The 19,639-nt window shown below is 44.1% G+C and overlaps 7 protein-coding genes across 7 annotated transcripts; 4 read left to right on the top strand and 3 right to left on the bottom strand.

Annotated features, from left to right (window-relative positions):
- Positions 1-272: 272 nt before the first annotated feature.
- Positions 273-5,084, top strand: JR316_0000743 (Peroxide stress-activated histidine kinase mak2; the record flags this gene model as incomplete). The annotated part of the gene is made up of 32 exons (XM_047886557.1): positions 273-311; positions 362-419; positions 471-615; positions 674-689; positions 745-830; positions 1,008-1,043; positions 1,080-1,128; positions 1,179-1,243; positions 1,297-1,348; positions 1,401-1,501; positions 1,549-1,787; positions 1,839-1,868; positions 1,921-1,947; positions 2,007-2,073; positions 2,126-2,184; positions 2,247-2,593; positions 2,645-2,697; positions 2,753-2,817; positions 2,866-2,903; positions 2,957-2,999; positions 3,050-3,084; positions 3,134-3,145; positions 3,207-3,285; positions 3,343-3,375; positions 3,431-3,557; positions 3,607-3,673; positions 3,727-3,894; positions 3,952-4,489; positions 4,551-4,643; positions 4,702-4,752; positions 4,813-4,896; positions 4,954-5,084. The coding sequence occupies 32 exons, from the start codon at positions 273-275 to the stop codon at positions 5,082-5,084; spliced, it is 3,033 nt and encodes a 1,010-aa protein (XP_047754303.1).
- Positions 5,085-5,397: 313 nt separating this feature from the next.
- JR316_0000744 (negative regulator of the PHO system) lies at positions 5,398-6,947 on the bottom strand (the record flags this gene model as incomplete). Its single annotated transcript, XM_047886558.1, has 6 exons — positions 5,398-5,855; positions 5,908-5,986; positions 6,040-6,255; positions 6,304-6,729; positions 6,777-6,866; positions 6,933-6,947. The coding sequence occupies 6 exons, from the start codon at positions 6,945-6,947 to the stop codon at positions 5,398-5,400; spliced, it is 1,284 nt and encodes a 427-aa protein (XP_047754304.1).
- Positions 6,948-7,124: 177 nt separating this feature from the next.
- On the top strand, positions 7,125-9,546 carry JR316_0000745 (U3 small nucleolar RNA-associated protein 5; the record flags this gene model as incomplete). Its single annotated transcript, XM_047886559.1, has 4 exons — positions 7,125-8,312; positions 8,359-8,442; positions 8,498-9,058; positions 9,112-9,546. The coding sequence occupies 4 exons, from the start codon at positions 7,125-7,127 to the stop codon at positions 9,544-9,546; spliced, it is 2,268 nt and encodes a 755-aa protein (XP_047754305.1).
- Positions 9,547-9,655: 109 nt separating this feature from the next.
- On the bottom strand, positions 9,656-13,512 carry JR316_0000746 (Guanine nucleotide exchange factor subunit Rich; the record flags this gene model as incomplete). Its single annotated transcript, XM_047886560.1, has 18 exons — positions 9,656-9,901; positions 9,964-10,299; positions 10,357-10,451; positions 10,512-10,743; positions 10,798-10,883; positions 10,940-11,204; positions 11,253-11,486; positions 11,536-11,652; positions 11,703-11,767; positions 11,816-11,870; positions 11,921-11,957; positions 12,006-12,239; positions 12,291-12,490; positions 12,540-12,676; positions 12,733-12,917; positions 12,968-13,149; positions 13,200-13,307; positions 13,360-13,512. 18 exons carry the CDS (start codon positions 13,510-13,512, stop codon positions 9,656-9,658), a joined length of 2,967 nt encoding a protein of 988 aa, XP_047754306.1.
- A 348-nt stretch (positions 13,513-13,860) lies between these two features.
- JR316_0000747 (Protein UPS1, mitochondrial) lies at positions 13,861-14,687 on the bottom strand (the record flags this gene model as incomplete). Its single annotated transcript, XM_047886561.1, has 4 exons — positions 13,861-14,055; positions 14,117-14,225; positions 14,279-14,596; positions 14,656-14,687. 4 exons carry the CDS (start codon positions 14,685-14,687, stop codon positions 13,861-13,863), a joined length of 654 nt encoding a protein of 217 aa, XP_047754307.1.
- A 518-nt stretch (positions 14,688-15,205) lies between these two features.
- On the top strand, positions 15,206-18,111 carry JR316_0000748 (ATP-binding cassette sub-family D member 1; the record flags this gene model as incomplete). Its single annotated transcript, XM_047886562.1, has 15 exons — positions 15,206-15,460; positions 15,510-15,661; positions 15,714-15,934; positions 15,983-16,016; positions 16,088-16,257; positions 16,310-16,566; positions 16,617-16,695; positions 16,748-16,786; positions 16,840-16,998; positions 17,053-17,171; positions 17,226-17,253; positions 17,310-17,653; positions 17,714-17,883; positions 17,937-18,011; positions 18,063-18,111. The coding sequence occupies 15 exons, from the start codon at positions 15,206-15,208 to the stop codon at positions 18,109-18,111; spliced, it is 2,151 nt and encodes a 716-aa protein (XP_047754308.1).
- Positions 18,112-18,446: 335 nt separating this feature from the next.
- JR316_0000749 (Protein ATP11, mitochondrial) lies at positions 18,447-19,627 on the top strand (the record flags this gene model as incomplete). The annotated part of the gene is made up of 3 exons (XM_047886563.1): positions 18,447-18,574; positions 18,662-18,860; positions 18,920-19,627. The coding sequence occupies 3 exons, from the start codon at positions 18,447-18,449 to the stop codon at positions 19,625-19,627; spliced, it is 1,035 nt and encodes a 344-aa protein (XP_047754309.1).
- Between the last annotated feature and the right edge of the window lie 12 nt (positions 19,628-19,639).

The raw sequence follows: 19,639 nt of genomic DNA on the forward strand, positions 1-19,639 counted from the left end.
AGCCGAGCTCAAGTTCTTTTTTGTTCAATGGTTTCGGGCTTTGACAATGTGCACATAAGAGCAAATATACCCCGTTTAGAGCAAGCTGTGAAATACGGAAACAGTGCAGGCGATAGGTAACGTTCATTGCCACCGATGTAATGATACCTGACTAACTCCAATAAAGAATATATACCAGCTTCGCCAGCATTCATTCTATTATCACAAAATTTTATGTATCAGACCACCGTGTGTTTTCGTTTCTCCATTTTATTTGTTGCTGGAAATTAACTATGTTAATAGTTAGCGAGCTTGTGGTTAATGCGGAGGAGGTGTGCATGTTTCTTGTATCTTAAAGTGGATTTGAGCTAACTTGTCTTAGTGTGTCAGTGATATCAAAATATCCACACCAACCGGCGAGCACCTTGTACTTGCCACTGGTACGCGATTCCATTTCTTCAAGTCGTACATTGAATAACGCATTTAATCAGCTATCCTCAATTGCATTCGTGTCCTCGGTGGTTATACTCAGGCAGAGACTGTTGACACTATTTTTGATACAGATAACTTTGTGGAAAGTAAATATCTTGAACGTATACACGAAACGTCAGGAAACATATCCATGTCTCTTAATTGGTAAGTCAACGCTTATATGCGGTAGTGGCGGTCTTTGCTTATCCCATTTTTTGTTTAGGTATGACTCGTTCAAGGTTAGTTAAAATTTTTGTTTTTGTAGTCAAACTCTAACCTTTACACCATTTGAAGGTTGTTAGCTTCTTCTGTGTTGGGCATGTCAAAGAAGCGGCCAACCTGGGATTCAGCGTCTATAAAACGAGGGATTCCCATCCTAAGTCTGTTTTGTTGCTCATTATCGTGATCATGTGCACTGATTTTGATGTATGTGTAGTCATAGACATATCAGATACGCGTTGTTTTTCCACAGTCTGGCGTTAATTTCATGCATACGCCATGGCCTCGTTTCTGGAAGCGATAGGACCACGTATCTCAATCAAATCAACTTTAATCAGAATTATATACGAAAGCGAGTACCTCGTTGCTAGAAGGTGTTTTATTGAGATGAGCTAATCTGCTTTTCACAGGTGGTTATCCTCCAGCCCAGTGAATGTTAGCACATGGGTTGCACTTGTGGTTTGTTGGCCATTTGGTTTGACTTACAGTACCTTTTAACCATGAGTTAGGATGCCGAATTAGCTGCCCTTCTAGGATCGCCGGATGCATTCAGATTATATGATGTGGCTGTCAGGTTCTATATGTTCCTTGATTTTTTATCTGCACTCACTAACGCTGAACGATCAGACTCGCTGTCAATAATGACTGGCTGGCAGAGGAAGGATGGTGCCTGTTTCTAGTGGGCTCATTCTCGCTCAAGTCGAACAATATATTTCTCATTCTTTCTCTAGCAAGGTTCTCATTTTGTGCGATGTGGTATAGAAGGACTTGGAACCGAACTGCAACGTCGTGGTATTTCGAGACATGCTCAATGGGGCGCTCAAGGGATTGTGTAGGTGCAGTGTCCTGACGCTGGAACAATATCTAACTAAACAACAGGACACATCTCACGTCCATATCGGGTACCCGCTCCCAATTACCGTTCAAGAAGCCCATTTTTTCTGCGGATGTGGCTGTCCAAACAGAAGCGGTTGCACTGAACTATGATTCAACGATATACACTCTTGGAGGAAAAACTGACTCACACGATGATCAGGAATCGACGTTGAGCGCTGCTGACTTAGCATCTATTCTGAAGTGGAGCAAGGATATTTCTCGTGATATCAATCTATCCTCAGGTTTGTACTTTACCAATTTTCCAAACCCCTTCTATCTAATGCGTGCAACAGCTTTGCAAAGGCTTACTGAAATAGCATCTGGTACGCGTGTTTACTATCATCGTTGTGACATCTAATATCATGGTTCCGAAAGAAACATCTGGGTCACAAAATACTTGTGGTATGCTGTGAGTTAATGACTTCCCATCCAGAACTGATGCCTGGCCACAGTTGTAATAGCAAGAGAAGCGGGTGACTATACCGTTGCAACCAGTATGGTCCCACCAGAGCAATGTCAAGTCCACGAGTGGGTTTAAAATCCCTTCATTATCTAAGATGTGTTAATTGGTATGGCATAGGAACCCAAAATCTATTCGAACAATCAATGATCCACTCCAGAAGGCGATCATTCAGCACAGTCAGTTCACATTGCCAGCCTTTTAAGCTTTGTTTATTCAAATACAACCCTGTGGATTCTAGCCTTAAATTCAAAAGAGAGAGTATACTATGACGATGCTTCGTCAGATTCTCGATTTTCTTCTGAAGCTGGACAAACATCACATCGATCGGTTATATGTCTCCCTATCTTCAGCAATCGTGGACAAACCTTTGGTGCCGTCTATGTTGCCTCAAGATACGCATTTTCACAAAATACTGTCACTATCTTGACTTTGTTATGTCAACAAGCCAGTATCAGCATCGCCAATGCCTTATTATTCAGATCTGTTCAGGCAGGCACCAAAGAGAATTTGAAAATGATTGCAGCACAGCGCGAGGCATTGGAGGCCGCAAGAAAAAGCAGAGAGGACGCGTTGAAGGCTACTAAAGTAGGTTCACTTATTGCTCTTGGAATGCGAATATCTAAATCACATCCATAGATTAAGAGCAATTTTTTGGCTTCGATGAGCCATGAATTGAGGACACCTTTTAGGTTAGTTGCAAGGACCGCTTTCTTTTTGACTTACGATAACGACATTGTTCATCAGCTCTTTTTATGGATTACTTGATCTTCTCAGTGGTACTGAACTCAATCCTGGACAAAGCGAGATCGGTATAAATTCTCTTACCTTTTGCTTCTCCAATATTGATGATTTCTCAGTTCAAACCGCTAAACAGTCATGTGAACTTTTGTTGAAGGTTGGTTTTCAGTAAATACAGATTGGCTAGGGATAATAATTACATTATGCTAGATCATCGATTCAATATTAGATTATAGCAAGCTAGAGGCTTCCGGTATGACGAAGCTTTTATTATGCTGTCATTGAAATTGACCTCAGCAATAGCTGTGAAGCTAGAGCCCAGCGGATTCTTAGTGGAGGTAGGTATATCTTTTTGTCAAAATCTCACTTCTTGACATTTTTCGACAGAATATAATTGCGGTCCGTTCTACCCGTTCATAATGTCAAAAAATCTGTCTGATCAATAGTGTTTACCATACAGGATTGCATGGAACTTTTACTTCCAATGGCTGCCAAAAAACTTGATTTATCCTTCAATATTGAGTCCGATGTACCTTCATGTGTGTTACCACGCCGAGCAATAATTCTCATCTAATCCAATTTTTCTGTTATTCTAGGGGTATTTGCTGATTACGCCCGAATCCGTCAAGGTATGTACTACCTTTTTGTTTGATCCTGACTAAATATTGACGACTTCCAACGTAGTGTTGATGAATCTCATCGGAAATGCGGTCAAGTTCACGGCCAATGGTTCAGTTCGCGTCATATGCTATACCGTTGACAATACTACAATGAGTAGTGGAAGCGAAGTTAATTTGAAGTTCGAAATACAGTAAGCCTTCTATACCACATAGATAATGGATAACTTAATACAGAATCAGTGACACCGGAATTGGACTATCTGCCAGCGATGTTGATCTATTGTTTGTGCCATTCCAACAGGCAGATGTTTGTGGTCTTGTTACCCCTGCCAGTTATTTCCTCTGCTCATTTTGCCACAGAATTCCTCTACTCGTCGTTTTGGTGGAACAGGTTTGGGTCTGTCGATTTCCCGCCAGCTTGTAAAATTGATGGGAGGTGCGATTGGTGTCAAATCGGAGCCTGATCATGGCTCTATGTTCTGGTTCACTATTCCAGTGAAGGTATATCATGCCCCCGATTCAGTCAAGGTATATCACTACCATTATTTCAAATCTGTGTAACTAACAAGATATCTTTCGCCATAGTATACTCAAGATATTACTAAAACACGCTCCATGCTCATCAACCCACGCCCACTCTCCGTCTTGGTTTGCTCGCGTTCCAGTGCAACATTGTCTCTCTTGAATAACATGCTCGGTGGATTCTCGGTTAAATTGCTCTCTAGCATCCAAGAATCGACACGATACCTCGACACTTATTCGAACACTGAGTCACCACCCCTTGATTTTATCATCATAGACGACCAATCTGAAACCCATGCTGATGATTTGGCTAGATATCTGCATTCTTCGGACCTAAAATGTTTTGAGGAAACCAAAGTCATTCACCTATATACCCCTACCACTAGTCGCTCTGGACAGGCTATTTTCGGGAACAGCACAATACCCGGCGTTGTTAAAATGACGAAACCTCCTAGGCTTGCTCGACTGTTACAAACTTTGGCCACTCTGAAAAATCTACCCCATCCATTAATATCTCCTCATGCTACTGAAATCTCCAAGGCAGTAGAGGATATAGCAACTGCTCAGCGGACATTATATGGGAATGTACTTATTGCCGAAGGTACTTTATCTCTCAACTTGATGGATTACTTTGCAATCTGACCGAGCCGGTGTATAAACAGACAACCCCATTGCTCAAAATCTTCTCATTAAACAGTTGCAGCGTCATCATCTTGAAGTTGTGGCAACCAGCAATGGCGAAGAGGCTATTGCAGGTGCGCGACTTTGTCTTCATTGTCATGCTTTATCCAATGGGTTTTCCGTTTTTTGTAGAATGGGAAGCGCATGAACCGGGATTTTTTAGTGTCGCCCTTTTTGACCACCGTAAGCTAGCTCTGATCTTTTTCTGCATCCACGTCTTCAGATACATTTCCCCCCCTTCAGACATGCCAATTTGTGATGGAGTTGAAGCTACCAAACGGTTACGCCACTTGGAAAGGAAAAACAATGTGTCTGTTATTTTACCGAGTACGTGATATTGTTTCCAGTTTACTACTTCTTTAATCTAATCTGATTCGACAAAAGTTGTTGCATTGAGCGCGGATTGCCAAGACGCGACTAAGCAACTCTGCCTCAGTGCAGGAATGAATGCTTTTTTCAGCAAGCCTCTCAAAAAGAGTATGATTTCTGTTCTATGTTGTGAAGTGGTTTATTGACAGCAATACAGGTGATCTTGCCTCATTGTTGTCAATGTTTGGCCAGTTATCAACATAATAATGTTTTGCTTTTTTTTCGCTATCTTTAACTTGGACACGATATAATTATGATCATTTGATAAAGTGTAGCATCATTGCATATCAGAATTGGATTTGGGACAAAGGGTATTTACAAACAGATATTGATTACTTCTGGTGAAACCGTTCTATAACAAGGGTTGAAGAAAGGGAATATAATGAATACAATGTTATACCTAGTACCACCATAATAATTTAAGTGAAACAACAATAGACGGGATTAATGAAAGATCAGCTATCTCCCGTAGTTTTGTGGTGGCGCGAATTGTACATTTCCATACTGTGCTTGAGCTTGGGCTTGAGCCAAGGCTTGCGCATGCGCTCGTGCTTGTGCTTGGGCGGCATGGGCTGCTGCTGCCATAGGATCTTGGACAGGCGCCTGGGGGTGTTGGTTATACATTGGCATGGCAGGTTGACGACCATACTGTATTGGTAGATGTTGAACATGCTGCTGCTGCTGCTGCTGTTGTTGTTGTTGTTGTTGTTGCTGTTGCTGATGGTATTGTTGAGCCGCTTGATGTCCGTGAGGGTGAGGGAAGTTAAAAGATGGAGGAGCCATGGAACCAGGTGAGGTGTTTAGTCCGAAGGGCGTGGGAGCAACAGCGCTGGTAAAATACGGATGTGATAATGCCTCCGCGGCGGAAATGCGTTCAGCAGGATCAAACTTGAGAAGTCTCTCTAGCAGATCGATTGCTGAGAAATAACATTTAATAATTGGCAATCGAGTATGTTGGATATCACTTGCCTTGCGGGGAGGCTTTTGGTAAAACCTGTTGGAATGGCATTTTTGCGTATCGAGGGAATTGTTTGATTTGTAATTCGGGCTAGAAAGGCAAAATAAGTGAACTGACCACGGTGAGGGATTGGGTTATATCACCGTTTCTTTGCATATTTTTTGGAACTGGGCATCTGAAGGCGTTCCAATTATTCTCATGATATGCAACAGTTGGTCTTGGTTATCTCGTCCTCTAAATAGTGGATTTCCAGAAATCATTTCAGCAAATATACATCCACATGACCAGACATCAATCGAGGTGCTATAGGTTCGAGAACCGAGAAGGACATCCGGGGCACGATACCAGAGAGTAACGACCTATTTAATAGTCAGATTTTATCAAGACCGCAGAAGTCCAATAAGAACCTCATTGGAGAAAGTGTTGACCGGGACGCCGAATGCTCTTGCCAAACCGAAATCTCCCAATTTCAGCTCGCCTTTTCGATTGATCAACAAATTCTGTGGTTTTAGATCTCGATGAAGAACTTGGTTCTCATGGCAGAAAGCGGTGCCCTTGAGGAGCTGGAACATGAAACTGCGCACGGTATTGGGGTCCAAAGCACCGCGATCTCCGTGTTGATCCATATACTTCTTGAGGTCCTGCTCGCAATACTCAAAGATAAGAACCAGCTTAGTCTCGGTGTGTATAACGTCGTGCAATCTGACAATGTTGACGTGTTTGAGCTCCTTCATGAGTGATATCTCGCGGATGGCGGTAGATGGTGTGCCTTCTTCAGCATCGAGGTGGATCTCCTTTAAAGCCACAATCTCATTGGTAGTCCTAGATCGACCCTTGATACACAGTCAGAGTAGAGAATAAGCTGTGAGCATGTGCCTACCTTGAATACCGTAGCGTATGTTCCTTCGCCTGTGCATGTGGTGGTGAATACACGGACACTGTGGTAGCACAACGCCGCAGGCCAACATACCTAATTTTTCGAGCTGGAAAATAATGAGATGGGCGGTCTTGTGAAATGAGAGCACAGAAACATTACCTGGATATAATTCATAATGAGGAAACGACGACGGGCGGGAGTGGAGAAAGTTGAAGGGTAATTTGCAGAGGTGTGCCCGTGTGACGACTGGAGTCAGGTTAACGGATCTGATAAGATTAGATGCGGGCCGTGAGACACGTGATGTTCAGAGTAATTTTGTTTGTGCTCTGATTTTATTGAAAACTATCTTAGATGGCCTCCTCCAAAAAAACGTCGGCTGGGGCTGGGCGGTCCAAACCAGTCAAAGGACGACCCCCGTCCACTTCCACCCTCGCACATCTTTCCCAGTCCAATTCCCCCTCAATTCTGTCTGCCTTTTCCCCAGATGCCACTCTTTTTGCCTTTGTTGTACTTGCCATTGACAGACACCGTCTGCGCGTTTATGACTCTGCCTCTGGACGCGCCGTATCCGAGTACACCGTTGATTCAGCTCGTGTTTCCTCACTTAAATGGGCCACTTTGACCTCCGACTCTCCTGGTCCGGAACAGAATTCCCCAAGCAAGAAACGGAAGAAGACATCCGTACCCACCGCTGCCGAAAAAGACTCGAGTTCACGGACTGAGGTCGTTGCCCTAGGGTTGTCAGATGGAATTGTCATATTTTTCTCTCCTTCGCATTCGCAAGTCCTGCGGACTTTGACTCATCCTAAAAGCACCTCAGCCGTCTTGTCCCTCGCATTCGACCCGTCAAATGGCTCTGCTCTTTGGACCTCAAGCGCCGATGGCTCCATATGTCTTTGGGATGTACAAAATAAGACAGTTTTACGGTCTTGGAAAAACGACGACCATATTCCATGCACTTCTTTGTCAGTTTGTCCAACTCTAGAGGGCCACAGTACAAGTCTTCTTGCCGCTCATCACAGCATTCGCCTTTTTAAAGATATTGCAAACGACAATTCGCTCAGTAAACCCATGCAAGTTGCTGGTTTTACAGGCCATGCAACTTCTATTCAGTTGTTGCTCTGGTTTAATGAGTCCGAAAAACCTACTAAATTCTTTTCGATGGCCGAAGGTGATCGATTTGTCTATTGCTGGGATGTGGAGGGCGCGTCTTTGAGCGAGAAACCTGTGGCAGCTATATCTCTCGATGCCGACGTCCGTACCTTTGCTCTCGCCACACCAGTAAATTCACAACAGTGTCTCATCGCGCTCTCTACTTCCGGTAAATTGTCTTTTGTTCCCATCCCGTCTAAATTCCCTTCCTCAACCGACAAATCCAATACGATTGCTACAATTTTACCACGGTCTACGGTATCTTCAACATCCAAATTCCGAGCTCAGGATCCACAAGTGATTGATTTAGTTCCACTTCCGACATCTCCTGGCCTCGTGCGTGTAGTAAGACTTGTGAAAGGAATCCAGCCAACTTTCGACACAATCGTAAGTTTCTGTTAATTTGTTATAATATTGTATTTACCTTTTTCAGAGTTATCTAGATGACAGCGCCAATTATATCCATAATCCAATTCTTCCCGAAATAAACCAAGAAGATATCAGCATAGATCCTCAGGTATGCTTCGTTACACCGATTACTGTGACCGCCATTTACAACCTTTTCACCCTAGAGAGCATTGAACAACCGTTATGTTGAATCAAAACAACTGACAGTTGGCTCTGGCCACGACGTCAACCAAGAAGATGTTGATGGGTCTTTGGTCGAGCAGGAGTTCGACGGTTTCCTTCAGGTTGATCTTGCAGAAATGTCTTTGGGTCAAAGGTTAACTGCAGTGACTGAGACGGAAGCCAACCATGTTTCAGAAAGTGAAGACGAATATGAGCAACATATAAAACGTTCAAAGGCTACTAAAAAAGCTCGTAGTGAGGTTGCTGCCATCCCCACCAATTCCTTGACGCGTACCCTCATTCAAGCCCTTCATTCATCTGATTCACGGCTATTGGAAATGTGTTTGGGGCACTCTGACCCTGCATTGATTTTGAACACCGTTCGACGACTACCTCCTCAGCTGACCATCCCTTTGATAACTGCCTGCGTCGAGAGGCTAGGAAGAGGTCCTCGCTCGTCGAATATGAAAGGTGGCGGTGGCGGCACAAGCTCTCAACGTGGCTCGGGCCTCCTAACATGGTTAAGGACTGTGTTGACTGTGCACACTGGACACCTAATGACAGTGAGTGTAAGGTTTCCAAATGAATGCTCTTATCTTGACAACGTCATCCGCAGATACCTGATCTAGTTGCCCGTCTCTCAGGGCTCCATGCAACATTAACCGCTAGATCGAGTTTGCATGACAGTTTGCTCTCATTGAGCGGTCGTTTAGACATGGTACTCTCTCAAGTTGAATTGCGAGCATCAACTACCCCTGCATCATTAGCCCCATTGAAGGCAAACAAAAAGAGACCCGAAGCCACCGTGAGACGATATATCGAAGGTGACACAGAATCTAGCGACGAACCGGACGACAAGATGGATGTAGAAGTTGAGATGGGGAGTGAAGATGAAGGAAGCCTTGAAGATATTGAGCTAGGGGGTGATAGTGACGAGGACGAAGAGGAATATGAAGATTTGAGCGATGGCGATAGCGGGGGAAATTTTATTGATGACGAGGCAGAGGAAGAAGATTTTACTGGAGATGAAGATGAGGATGAAAGTGACTAGATCTGGATTCGCCCCTTTGCGTACAGCTGCAAACATATATCATATTTAGGGTTTTGAGAATTATGAATACAGCAACCTGTGCACAACTGGCCCCTAATTTCGTATTAATTTATATTACAGATACGTTCATTCCGCCAATGTCAACGTGCTTCAAGGCATTCCTAAGTGCCTGACCAGTATCATCAATGGAGCGTAAGAACCGCAACAATTCTCGACATAATTGCCAATCTTTCCCCTTCACAGCACTCATAAGGAGTCGAATTGCCTCATTACTGTTTTCATCTAGCTGTTCAAGATTATGCAAAACGAGCAAATAGGAACCTGCAGTTTTGAGACGATTAGTAGCGAGGCATGTCTGTTATGTGGGTCGCGAGGAAGTAAGGAATAAGCCAAGGTACTGTAGGTGAACATACATACCTCGAATAGGCCTTTGGGATTACCGACGACATTGAACAGTTGTCTCCAACGTGTCGGCTCCGTTTTTCTTGCACAGCCAACAACCACGTCAAGGGCTACGTCAAAATGGTCCAGAAACTCGATAACAGTGGGTAATAGTTCGTTAGGAGTTTCCTCGGTGTTCTGGTTACCGCTGCTCGCTCCGGCTAAATCGGATTCCACTACTGTATGTAGGAGTATTTCCAGCGCATGGGCGAAGAAGACCAGATTCTTGTAATGGGAAGCAAACGTGACTGCTTCGGAAATTTGCTTATTCTCTAGATGGTAAAGAAGAATGTGCTGCAGGAACAAATATGACTGGTACAACTCTATTAGTATTCGAATGTTTTTCTGCCAGAAAAGATCACTACGCACGCTGGTTGCATGTCTGAACAACGCGAATGGAAGGTTGGTTCGAACAGCAGCTTCATGCTCAATGCCAATTATAATGCCTTTATCCATAAGAACGGCTATTGACCAAATTCTGTTCAGTAATCTCCGTGTACTGAGTCGTCGGGAATTTTACTTACAAAGAGGATAGAAGTCGAGAGGGATTTTAACGCTTTCTTTTACATCTTTTACGTCCGGATCGTCAACTGGTGGGGATTCTATAGATAGAGCGTTTAACCAAACACGCATTCCCTGAGCATCGTACGCCCATAGTGAATTCTCCAACGCGCCAACACCACGAAGATGTATCCAGCAGAATTCTATTCGTTCAGCCAATACCTGGATGTCATATTTGACCTCATCGCTAGCGGACTGGGATTGATAATTAGCAGGAAAGAACTGTGTTATGTGCACAGACTCGCGTACCTTCCTGGGGCGCAAAAGGATCAGCTGTCCTCCAACTACCATCAGTACAGTGGCAACTGATAGGTCGTTAATAGGATCTCCAATTTCTAAGCATCGTATTGTAAGCTTTTGAAAGGCCCGGTGGTTGATAAATGGCACCGACGCTTTTGGATACTAGGTATCATCCAGCTCAACATCCTGACTGCACCTGGTGCAGAGACGATGCCGGTAAATGTTATACTGCCGCAAAGATGGAGCTTTATGGATTCTGCAGTTGGGACAATGAGATAGTGATAAAGAGTATTATCTGCCGTATACGCAAGAAGAGAGTTGTCGACAATAGACAGTATCACGACAGGTGCCGGAAGTATTTCCCGGTGTAGGATGTTTTGGCTGGTCAATTCCATATCGCGGGAATAGAGCCTTATCTAAGCTAGCATTAAGCCAAGGTTCTCTATGAGGATGAGGATTCTAACCTGAAAAGATTTCGAGACCTCTACGGCTGCCACCAACACATGGTGAAACCACAGTAGGCCACCTCTTACAGAGAAATTTTGTTCCTGATCTTCAACAGCAAATATCTTCCAACGGCCTGACGTGGAACTATAATGGATCAGCCCACGCCGACCAGCGACAGCGATCAGCCTTCCGTCATTGCTTAATGAGGAGTATCGGATGGGCCAATTTAATGCCAGGTATCTTTGGGGAATCTGAACATGATTCAATATTTATAGAATTTGATGCTAGGAAACCATCTACCTTAATATGTTGCCAGACGTCAGACTCAGGATTGATGACACTTAGGTCAGGTTGATCAGCGCCTCTATACACCAACGCACGATCATCCATCTGCAAGAAAGCATAACGTGTATTATCCTGAAAGAAGTAAGCGTTTATACCAAAATGCAACTCATGTACGAGCTTACTGGTGAATGCTGACCCGTGGTTGCACTTTTGGCAAAAGGGATGACAAATATCTGGCCATCGTTTCCTGAAAACATCTTTAATGTATATATATATCCAGGTGAAAAAAAAGTACTTTGAGGAACAGATTTTGCCAACACAAAAAGGTCAAAATTTGCCGGCCCCCAAAACTCGAGCGGTATCATTACATATTTGGTCATGTAGAGCAAACAAGTCTCACCAGACTCCTGACTCCATACATAAATATATCTTGGAACCTGTAATGCGTCAATTTTCAGAAGTGAATGTGCAAGTAAAGTGCCCACTTTTCTTCATTCACAGCGTCATTAACTTCGATCGCAGAGGCGAGACATTTGCCCCCCACGCTAAAGATACCCCAGCCATGTTCCCAACCAACAGCGAGGACATACCCATCAGATGTCCATTCTAGAGCAGTTACCGATCCAGTCTTTCGGTTGAAAGGATTAGGAACGTCTATTTGCTGAGATTTAGGAGAAATACCCTCTTCAGAGGGGAAATTGGTGAATTGAATCTCTCCGCTGTGAAAATTTTCAATCTAAGAACGAAATAGGGAGCAATCTACAGCTCACCCCTCGGTTCCGATTGCTATTAAAGAAAACTTAGTGTTGACAGCCATCTTCGTTGCCCGCCTCGGTTCTTCATATTTCAATGCAGGTTCATCATCCTCAGGCTCCACTTTACGCCGTTTCTGGACCCATTTCGGGGTCTTGAAATTGTGGATACAGGTGCCATGCCAGTGTTGCTGTATATTCGCCTGTCGCTCTTCTGTCTTCAAAAAGAGGTAAGTATACTTCCTGCCGCGGAGTGTCAATGCATACATCGTTCTCGTGGTCGTCAGGCGAATCCTCCGCTACCCCATCCACTTCATGCAGACCGACAAAGTATGCTCGACCATCAGATGTTATCCACAGCTCTCCATCCATAACCTTTGCGTGTATAATTTCAGTCACATAAACTGACATGTCAAGAGTCGGTTTTTTGTACTAAAATGTTCAGTGTAGCATTACTCACCGTCAGGCTCCACCAGCCAAGAAAAATCTAGATCATTGAGTAGCCATGTATTATAATCCAGCGGAATATTTTGTTCGATAGAAGCGTCGTCATCTTCGTCGAGTTCGACTGTCGGCCATGGCATGCTTTGAATTGTTGGGGGGTCCCGAGTTGAGAACGACATGTGCTGTTTTCGAGGAGATACACTGCAACGACGTATATGATAAGAAATAACATTCAAATTGCATATATTCACCTTTGTAACCCCCCTTCTACTCTGACAACACCTTCGAAGTGGAGGCTGATTGATGGAAAAGGAAGTGCTTCCCCAGGACCAGCAAGAAAGTTGCGTTGAGCATTAGATGGCAGAGGTGAGGAGGCATATGCTGCGTCGTTGTTAAAGTCTACGGATATTAAAACCAGGAAAGAATCTGAAGTCTATGAATGAGGCCATTTAGTATTGTTTTTCGCATAAGATATGAGCATACCTTGACTATAATTCTATTTCCATCAGGGGACCACCATACGTCAAGATTATCCCCGTGGTTCAGAATGGAGATTGGTGTGCGTGTTAATACAGACAAGAGAGCAGACGGCTGAGATGTGGTTTAGCGACAACATAGATGGTTCAATAAAACTCAAATCTACCCTGACAGACCACACATTGATTGCTATTCGAGTTAGAGTGCAGAAAAGTGACTTGCGTGGGCTTGGGGCCAGTGCTACAGTTTGCTCGGTTGGGATATTGGGTAGAGTAGGGTTATTTGCAAGCTGTCTGGCGGCGGTGGTAGGAAAGTACATCCCAAACTTCGAGGTGCGGTATGGGAGGAGTGAGAGCTTTGGACATGTCTTTCACGCTTGAATTGCCAGTCCCAAAATAGCCGTTGCTGTATTCTAATTTCTCGGCATTTTCAATGGACGCCTGGCGTCCGTTCATTTTATTTAAGTATATCATGAGAACACATACAGTCCATCCCAATTGACGGTACCGGTACATCCATTACTCGGGGTGGGACACAATGAATGGGAAATAATATGCGTGGAAGCAAAGCAAAGCTCGTATACACGTATTAAACAAGAGTTGGGAGTTTGTAGTTCCTACTAGTAGTACAACTGGCTCGGATATTATATTATAAACGTATATATGGGTTATGTAGGTGGGTGATAAAAGTAATTTCGAACCTTGGCCCATAGGGTCAAATTATCTGTCTTTTTGTTTGAAACAATCTCCTGAGGTCTTTCAATAACGGGTGATGTGCCTTGGGAATCTTCAATGCCCATAGCCATGGGTTGCAGCCGTGACTGCCTGAGTAAAGACAAAATTAGGCTGACTCCTTCACGAGACTGTGATGGAGCAAATTAATTAAGTCAGACAATCTGAAGCCATATAGTAAGCTATCCATACCCGCTGCATATTAGCTTTGAATTTGGATAGACCATGATTTTCGATCTTCTTGGTTAGGCCCCACCCAAATTTCGAAACCACCCTAGCTTCCGTGTGCTGCAAGGTTTTCCTGTCCAACATCTATGAGAAACAGATAAATTATCAAACATGACTTGACTGTACCCATCCAAGGTCTGGGCAAATTGTACGGATTCCTCAACTTGCATAATTTTGACGTGGTCCAGGTTCTTGGTGACACATTTGACTATTTTGCCGTAGGGATCCACTTCACTTTCCTCAATGACCCATGACTCTGCTCTCGATATGATGCCTTTCGGAAACCATCTAGGCATGGCTCCTTTCTTGAGGATTAGTCGAGTGGTTATTAAAGAACCTGACGGGGTTTGGTGGCGAGAGATAACATCACATGAAATAACGTGGGCAGCATAAGGGTTTGGATAACGAAGAAAAAATGCTAAGGTGACAATGGACCAGGAATCACTATATTGGTTGGGAGGCTAAATGAGCACGCAATAGGGCGAGGCCTGAATTTAACGCACTCGTATAGAAAAGACTGGGAAAAGAATCTCATGGCCTTTGGGCGATGTTGAAAGACTGGCAGTCAATAGGCGTAAGAGCCCGTGCTCGGATAGCGCGCAAAGATGGTTGACCAAACAGGATGCGAGTGGACCAGAGAACCAATGTACGGTGGGAAGAAGGAAAGAGGCTGCGTGTGCGTCAAGTTAAGACCTAATCGAGAACTTTTGGAGCCGCGCCTGGGGCGTATAAATTGATTAGTCAGCAGACAACATTCGCTAAAATTAGCCTGCCGTATATATGCCAGGAATTCCTTACACAACATGTACTCTAACCCTGTCCAGATGTTTGCAATCCTTTTGTAATGCCATGAAACAGTCTTTCGTTTATTACACCACACATCTGCCTTATTTTGCTGCATAATTTCACCAATTTGTCTGCTTAGTTGTTTAGTAGTTGCCTGTGATGCAATAATCACATGGTAGACGTTATACTTATAGACTTACACAAGTTTAATACCTCACCCCGGATCTACTCTCTCGATACGCTATCCCTTCCTTCGTCCCATATTGTATGGCCACGTCGATGGGTACATTTTCCTTCAATTCTCGACTCTCCCCGGAATCCAAGCAGAAGCTTTCTCATTTCATCAAGGTCTATGGAGCACATCGTCCTGCTGTGCAGCGTTTGCTCAACCTAACCTTTATCGGATACATACTTGGAGCAACCTATGTAGGGCTATCGGGAGGTATGGTCTCCTCGAAGAAGGAAGGCCGCCCCAAGAAAGGCAAAGGTGGCGGGGTCAGTGGGAAATCTGAGCGAGTAGCGGTATGTATTTCAGACATCCTGTTAACATCTCTCTAAATTGCTGTTGCAGGTGGATGCAATGTTTTTTCAGCGTCTAGCCAAGATAATCCGCATTGTTATTCCTGGTATACGTTCTAAGGAAGCTTTGCTTTTGTTGATGCATTCGAGCCTGCTTGTCTTCAGAACCGCGATTTCGCTTTACGTTGCAGCCCTCGATGGAAAGTGAGTTACTCCGTTGGAGAGACCAGCACATTCACACTGACTAGATTATCAGAATTGTAGCTAGCCTTGTTCGCGCCCAACCTCTCCAATTCTTTTATAACATTTTGCGTTGGCTTCTAGTGGCCATACCAGCAACTTGGACAAACAGCTGGCTTTCTTACATTCAGAACAAGCTTGCAATTGCATACCGTACTCGTCTGACACAAGAAGTAATGAAGCAATATCTGGGCCAGGAAGGGCAAGGTTCGGACGGAAAGGTTTACTATAAATTAGGTAAATACGCTCACTCGTTACATGATCTTATGTCTTAAATTTCCCCAGCAAATCTGGATGACAGAATCAAGAACCCTGATCAGTAAGTAATGAATTTTGGAACAAAGGAGAATTTTTATTAACAATGATTTTCCGTGATTATTTTTCATGCAGAATGATCACTCATGATATACAACGGTTCTCCAGCCATCTGGCCTCTATGTATGCCAACTTGGCAAAACCTGTTCTCGATGTTATTCTGTATAATTATCAACTATCACAGAATGTTGGAGCAGAAGGAGTGATGGGTCTCACATTTTTTGTCCAGCTTTCGGCAATGCTTTGTACGTTTTTAACTGTCTGGTAGATGTAAGATGAACTTACGATATGGTATAGTGCGCTATATGACGCCGCCATTTGGAATGTATACCGCTCTCTCTGCCCAAATGGCCGGATCCCTACGTCATACACACTCACGCCTTGTCGAATTCGCAGAAGAGATAGCATTTATGAGAGGAGAAACAACAGAAAAGATGCTTATTGAACGAGAATACGCGGCTTTGATCGCTCACGAAAATCGAGTTCTACAACGACGATGGTGGTTTGGTTGCGTCGAAGAAGGCATTATCAAATGGCTTTGGGGGAGTTTTGGGGTATGAACCTAAACGGTGTTTTTTCTATCCCATTCTCAAGATCTTTTCAGCTCGTTCTGTGCGCCATTCCCGTCTTTTTCAAACTGCCTGGTGCTGTCGACACTGTTGATCTTGGTGGTCGAACAGAAGGTCCTACATACATGACTTGATGATTCAACCTACTTAACAGCATTCTAAACAGGATTTGTAACCAATCGCCGCTTACTATTATCCTCTTCAGGTAAAGCGATGCCACCTTTTCAATAATTACTTTCATAATCTATTTTGACGCAGATGCCTTCGGACGAGTGATGTATTCATATAAAGACCTTTCAGAATTGGCCGGCTATACGGCACGTGTATCTCTTCTTCTTGACACCATGCAAGATGTTCGCGATGGCAAGTTTGACAAGGCTCTTGTAAATAGTGCAACGAAGGACGACAATTCACTCAGTATGCATCTTACATTTGACCAAAAATTCTCCATAATTGACGATATGTACTTAGCTTTGCAAGGGCGCGGTGAAGTGATAGAATCCGAGGATATTCGTTTTGAAAATGTGCCTATCGTTACACCAAACGGAGATGTCCTTGTAAAGAGTCTTAGCTTCCATATCAAACCTGGGGTATGCGATATTCGGTGATTTATTACAGTCCACATTCTTATGCTTAACGGATAGCAAAACCTCTTGATTGTGGGTCCCAACGGTTTGTCAAAACTTTGCCACCCGTTTGTTTTATGTGCTGACAATATAACTGACCAGGTTGCGGCAAGTCGTCTTTATTCCGAATCTTAGGCGGACTCTGGCCAGTTTACGGAGGCGTTGTCCACAAGCCATCAGCATCACAATTTATCCTCATTCCTCAACGTCCTTATCTCCCCCTGGGGACGCTTAGGGATCAAATCATATATCCTCATTCTCAAGAGGAAATGTACAAGCGCGGCGTAACAGATGATGATCTCTCCAAAATTCTCAGTGTCGTTGAGATGAGTCACATTGTCGAACGCGAAGGAGGATGGAACGCAACCAAAGAGTGGCGTGAAGCACTCAGCGGCGGAGATCAGCAAAAGATAGCATGGGCAAGGCTGTTCTATCACCATCCGAAGGTATGGTTTACTTGGTGTTTTTGTATGTATGTAAGTTGTTTACGCTCCGCGGAATTTTAGTATGCTGTCTTGGATGAGGCAACCTCTTTAGTGCCCACTGAAATGGAAGGCATGATGATGGAATACGCCGGGAAGTTGAACATTACGCTCCTCACGGTTTCTCATAGACCATCCCTTTGGAAGTATCATGCTGTGATTTTGCACTATGACGGACAAGGAGGCTATGTTTTGTGAGATACAATCACCTTCTTTTCGTTCTGGTGAGCTGATAAGGCACCGTTAGTACCAAACTAGACGCCGAGAAACGTCTGGCCCTTCAAGAAGAAAAACAAAGTCTAGAAACAAAGTTGCTAGAAGTGTGCGTAGTACTTTTTTGAAAGGTTGACATTCTTCTAATGCGGAAGCGTAGTCCCAAGATGAAAGCCAGATTAGCTGAGCTGAGGACTTTAACCGGCTAAGCTTACCACTGGAAGATGTTACACAGATCAAACACAGATCACTCTGACCTATCCAATCGTTCATAGTGGTCTGCAAATCTTTATATACTTCTGTCTAGATGTATAAATATTAATATGGAAATATGAGACCATATAATCCCGACATATCGTGTACGATTACCTGCCAAATGAATGTACAAAGCAGATTTGAAAATCAGTCAACTATTCACGGAGCACTAAAGTGTGCTCCACCAATGTCGACCAATCACATAACGCCAAATACCGGTAATTAAAAACTGTTGGGAATCAGTTTGAGTGATTCATAGGCATCAGCACTCAACACGAGTGTTGAAAATATGGCAATTCGACTGGTGAACTCTTTTAAATACGCCAGAGTTGCACAAGCACCACTTTGGTTCACAACAAGAGCACTTTCGACCAATTCATCCAAATATACGCAAAAGTTGCGTGAAAGAGCGGAAGAGTAAGATACATATCCGTTCTTCTGTGTTTACGGTAAATCTGACTGGTTGCTTCCAACTATCATCAACGACGTTTAACGGTTAAACAGGCAAGGCCTAACTATATCGCAGCTTCTTGAAAAGGTTAGAGCGGATGAAGGGAAGAGACGAAAGGAAGAGGCAGAAAAGTTGAAAGCGGCTACTGCTCTGCTGCGTCCTAAACCTGCTTTGCCTGCCTCAACCACATCTGGCACAGCAGATAAAGTTAAGACTCAACTGACCGAGAGAAAGGACGCAGCACCTTTTAAAGTGAGTATCATTCAATGACATGCAAACCAAAACTCAACTCGGTTCGATATCGGCGACAGCCTCTATCTAGTATTTTGAATGTCTCGCGTATACTTGCGACCCCTCATACACCCGAGCAAATAACTGCGCTATGGACAGCATACCATGCTACACGTTCAGGCGGTACGGGTCGGGGATACGTCTGTGCATCTATCCCGCTGGATATGTTCTACACGATGATGAAGACAGGCCGCCAGTACCCGACGTTTATACTACCCTTGCCTCGCGAGCAGCCTGCCGATCCCACCGTGCCGCCGCCCGCCCCAGGTGAACACAATGTTGCGCATGAATTTTATTTCATGCAGTGGGATTTCCATGCGCCTCCGGAGGTCCCTTCGGCGTCGGAAGACCCGTTTACGAAACCGGGGCAAAGCTTTGCAGAAGTTTCGAATCCTGCCGCCGCGACTGTACTGTTCACGCCGCTACAGGAGTATAAACTGCGCGGTGCATTTTCGACGCCGTATCTCGTGCTGACGATGTATACCGACTTGGCGGCGACGCACAGCGTTATTCTGATGCGCGGCGAAATTACCCCTTCAACTACTGGTGTTGACAGGTACATGTTGAATCAAGAGGATGCTCAGATTTTGGCTATGTCATTACAAAAGTTCTATCTTTGGAACAACGATGGCAAGGACGATGGTGAACGGTTGCTACGCACATTCCATGAAAAGCCGGAGGAATTCAAGTGGCAAGAGCTACTTGATTTTTCAAAGTTGACTGTTTAACGTTGTATAATG

This window comes from Psilocybe cubensis, chromosome 1, assembly GCF_017499595.1.
Source record: "Psilocybe cubensis strain MGC-MH-2018 chromosome 1, whole genome shotgun sequence".
Classification (NCBI taxonomy): Eukaryota; Fungi; Basidiomycota; class Agaricomycetes; order Agaricales; family Agrocybaceae; genus Psilocybe; species Psilocybe cubensis.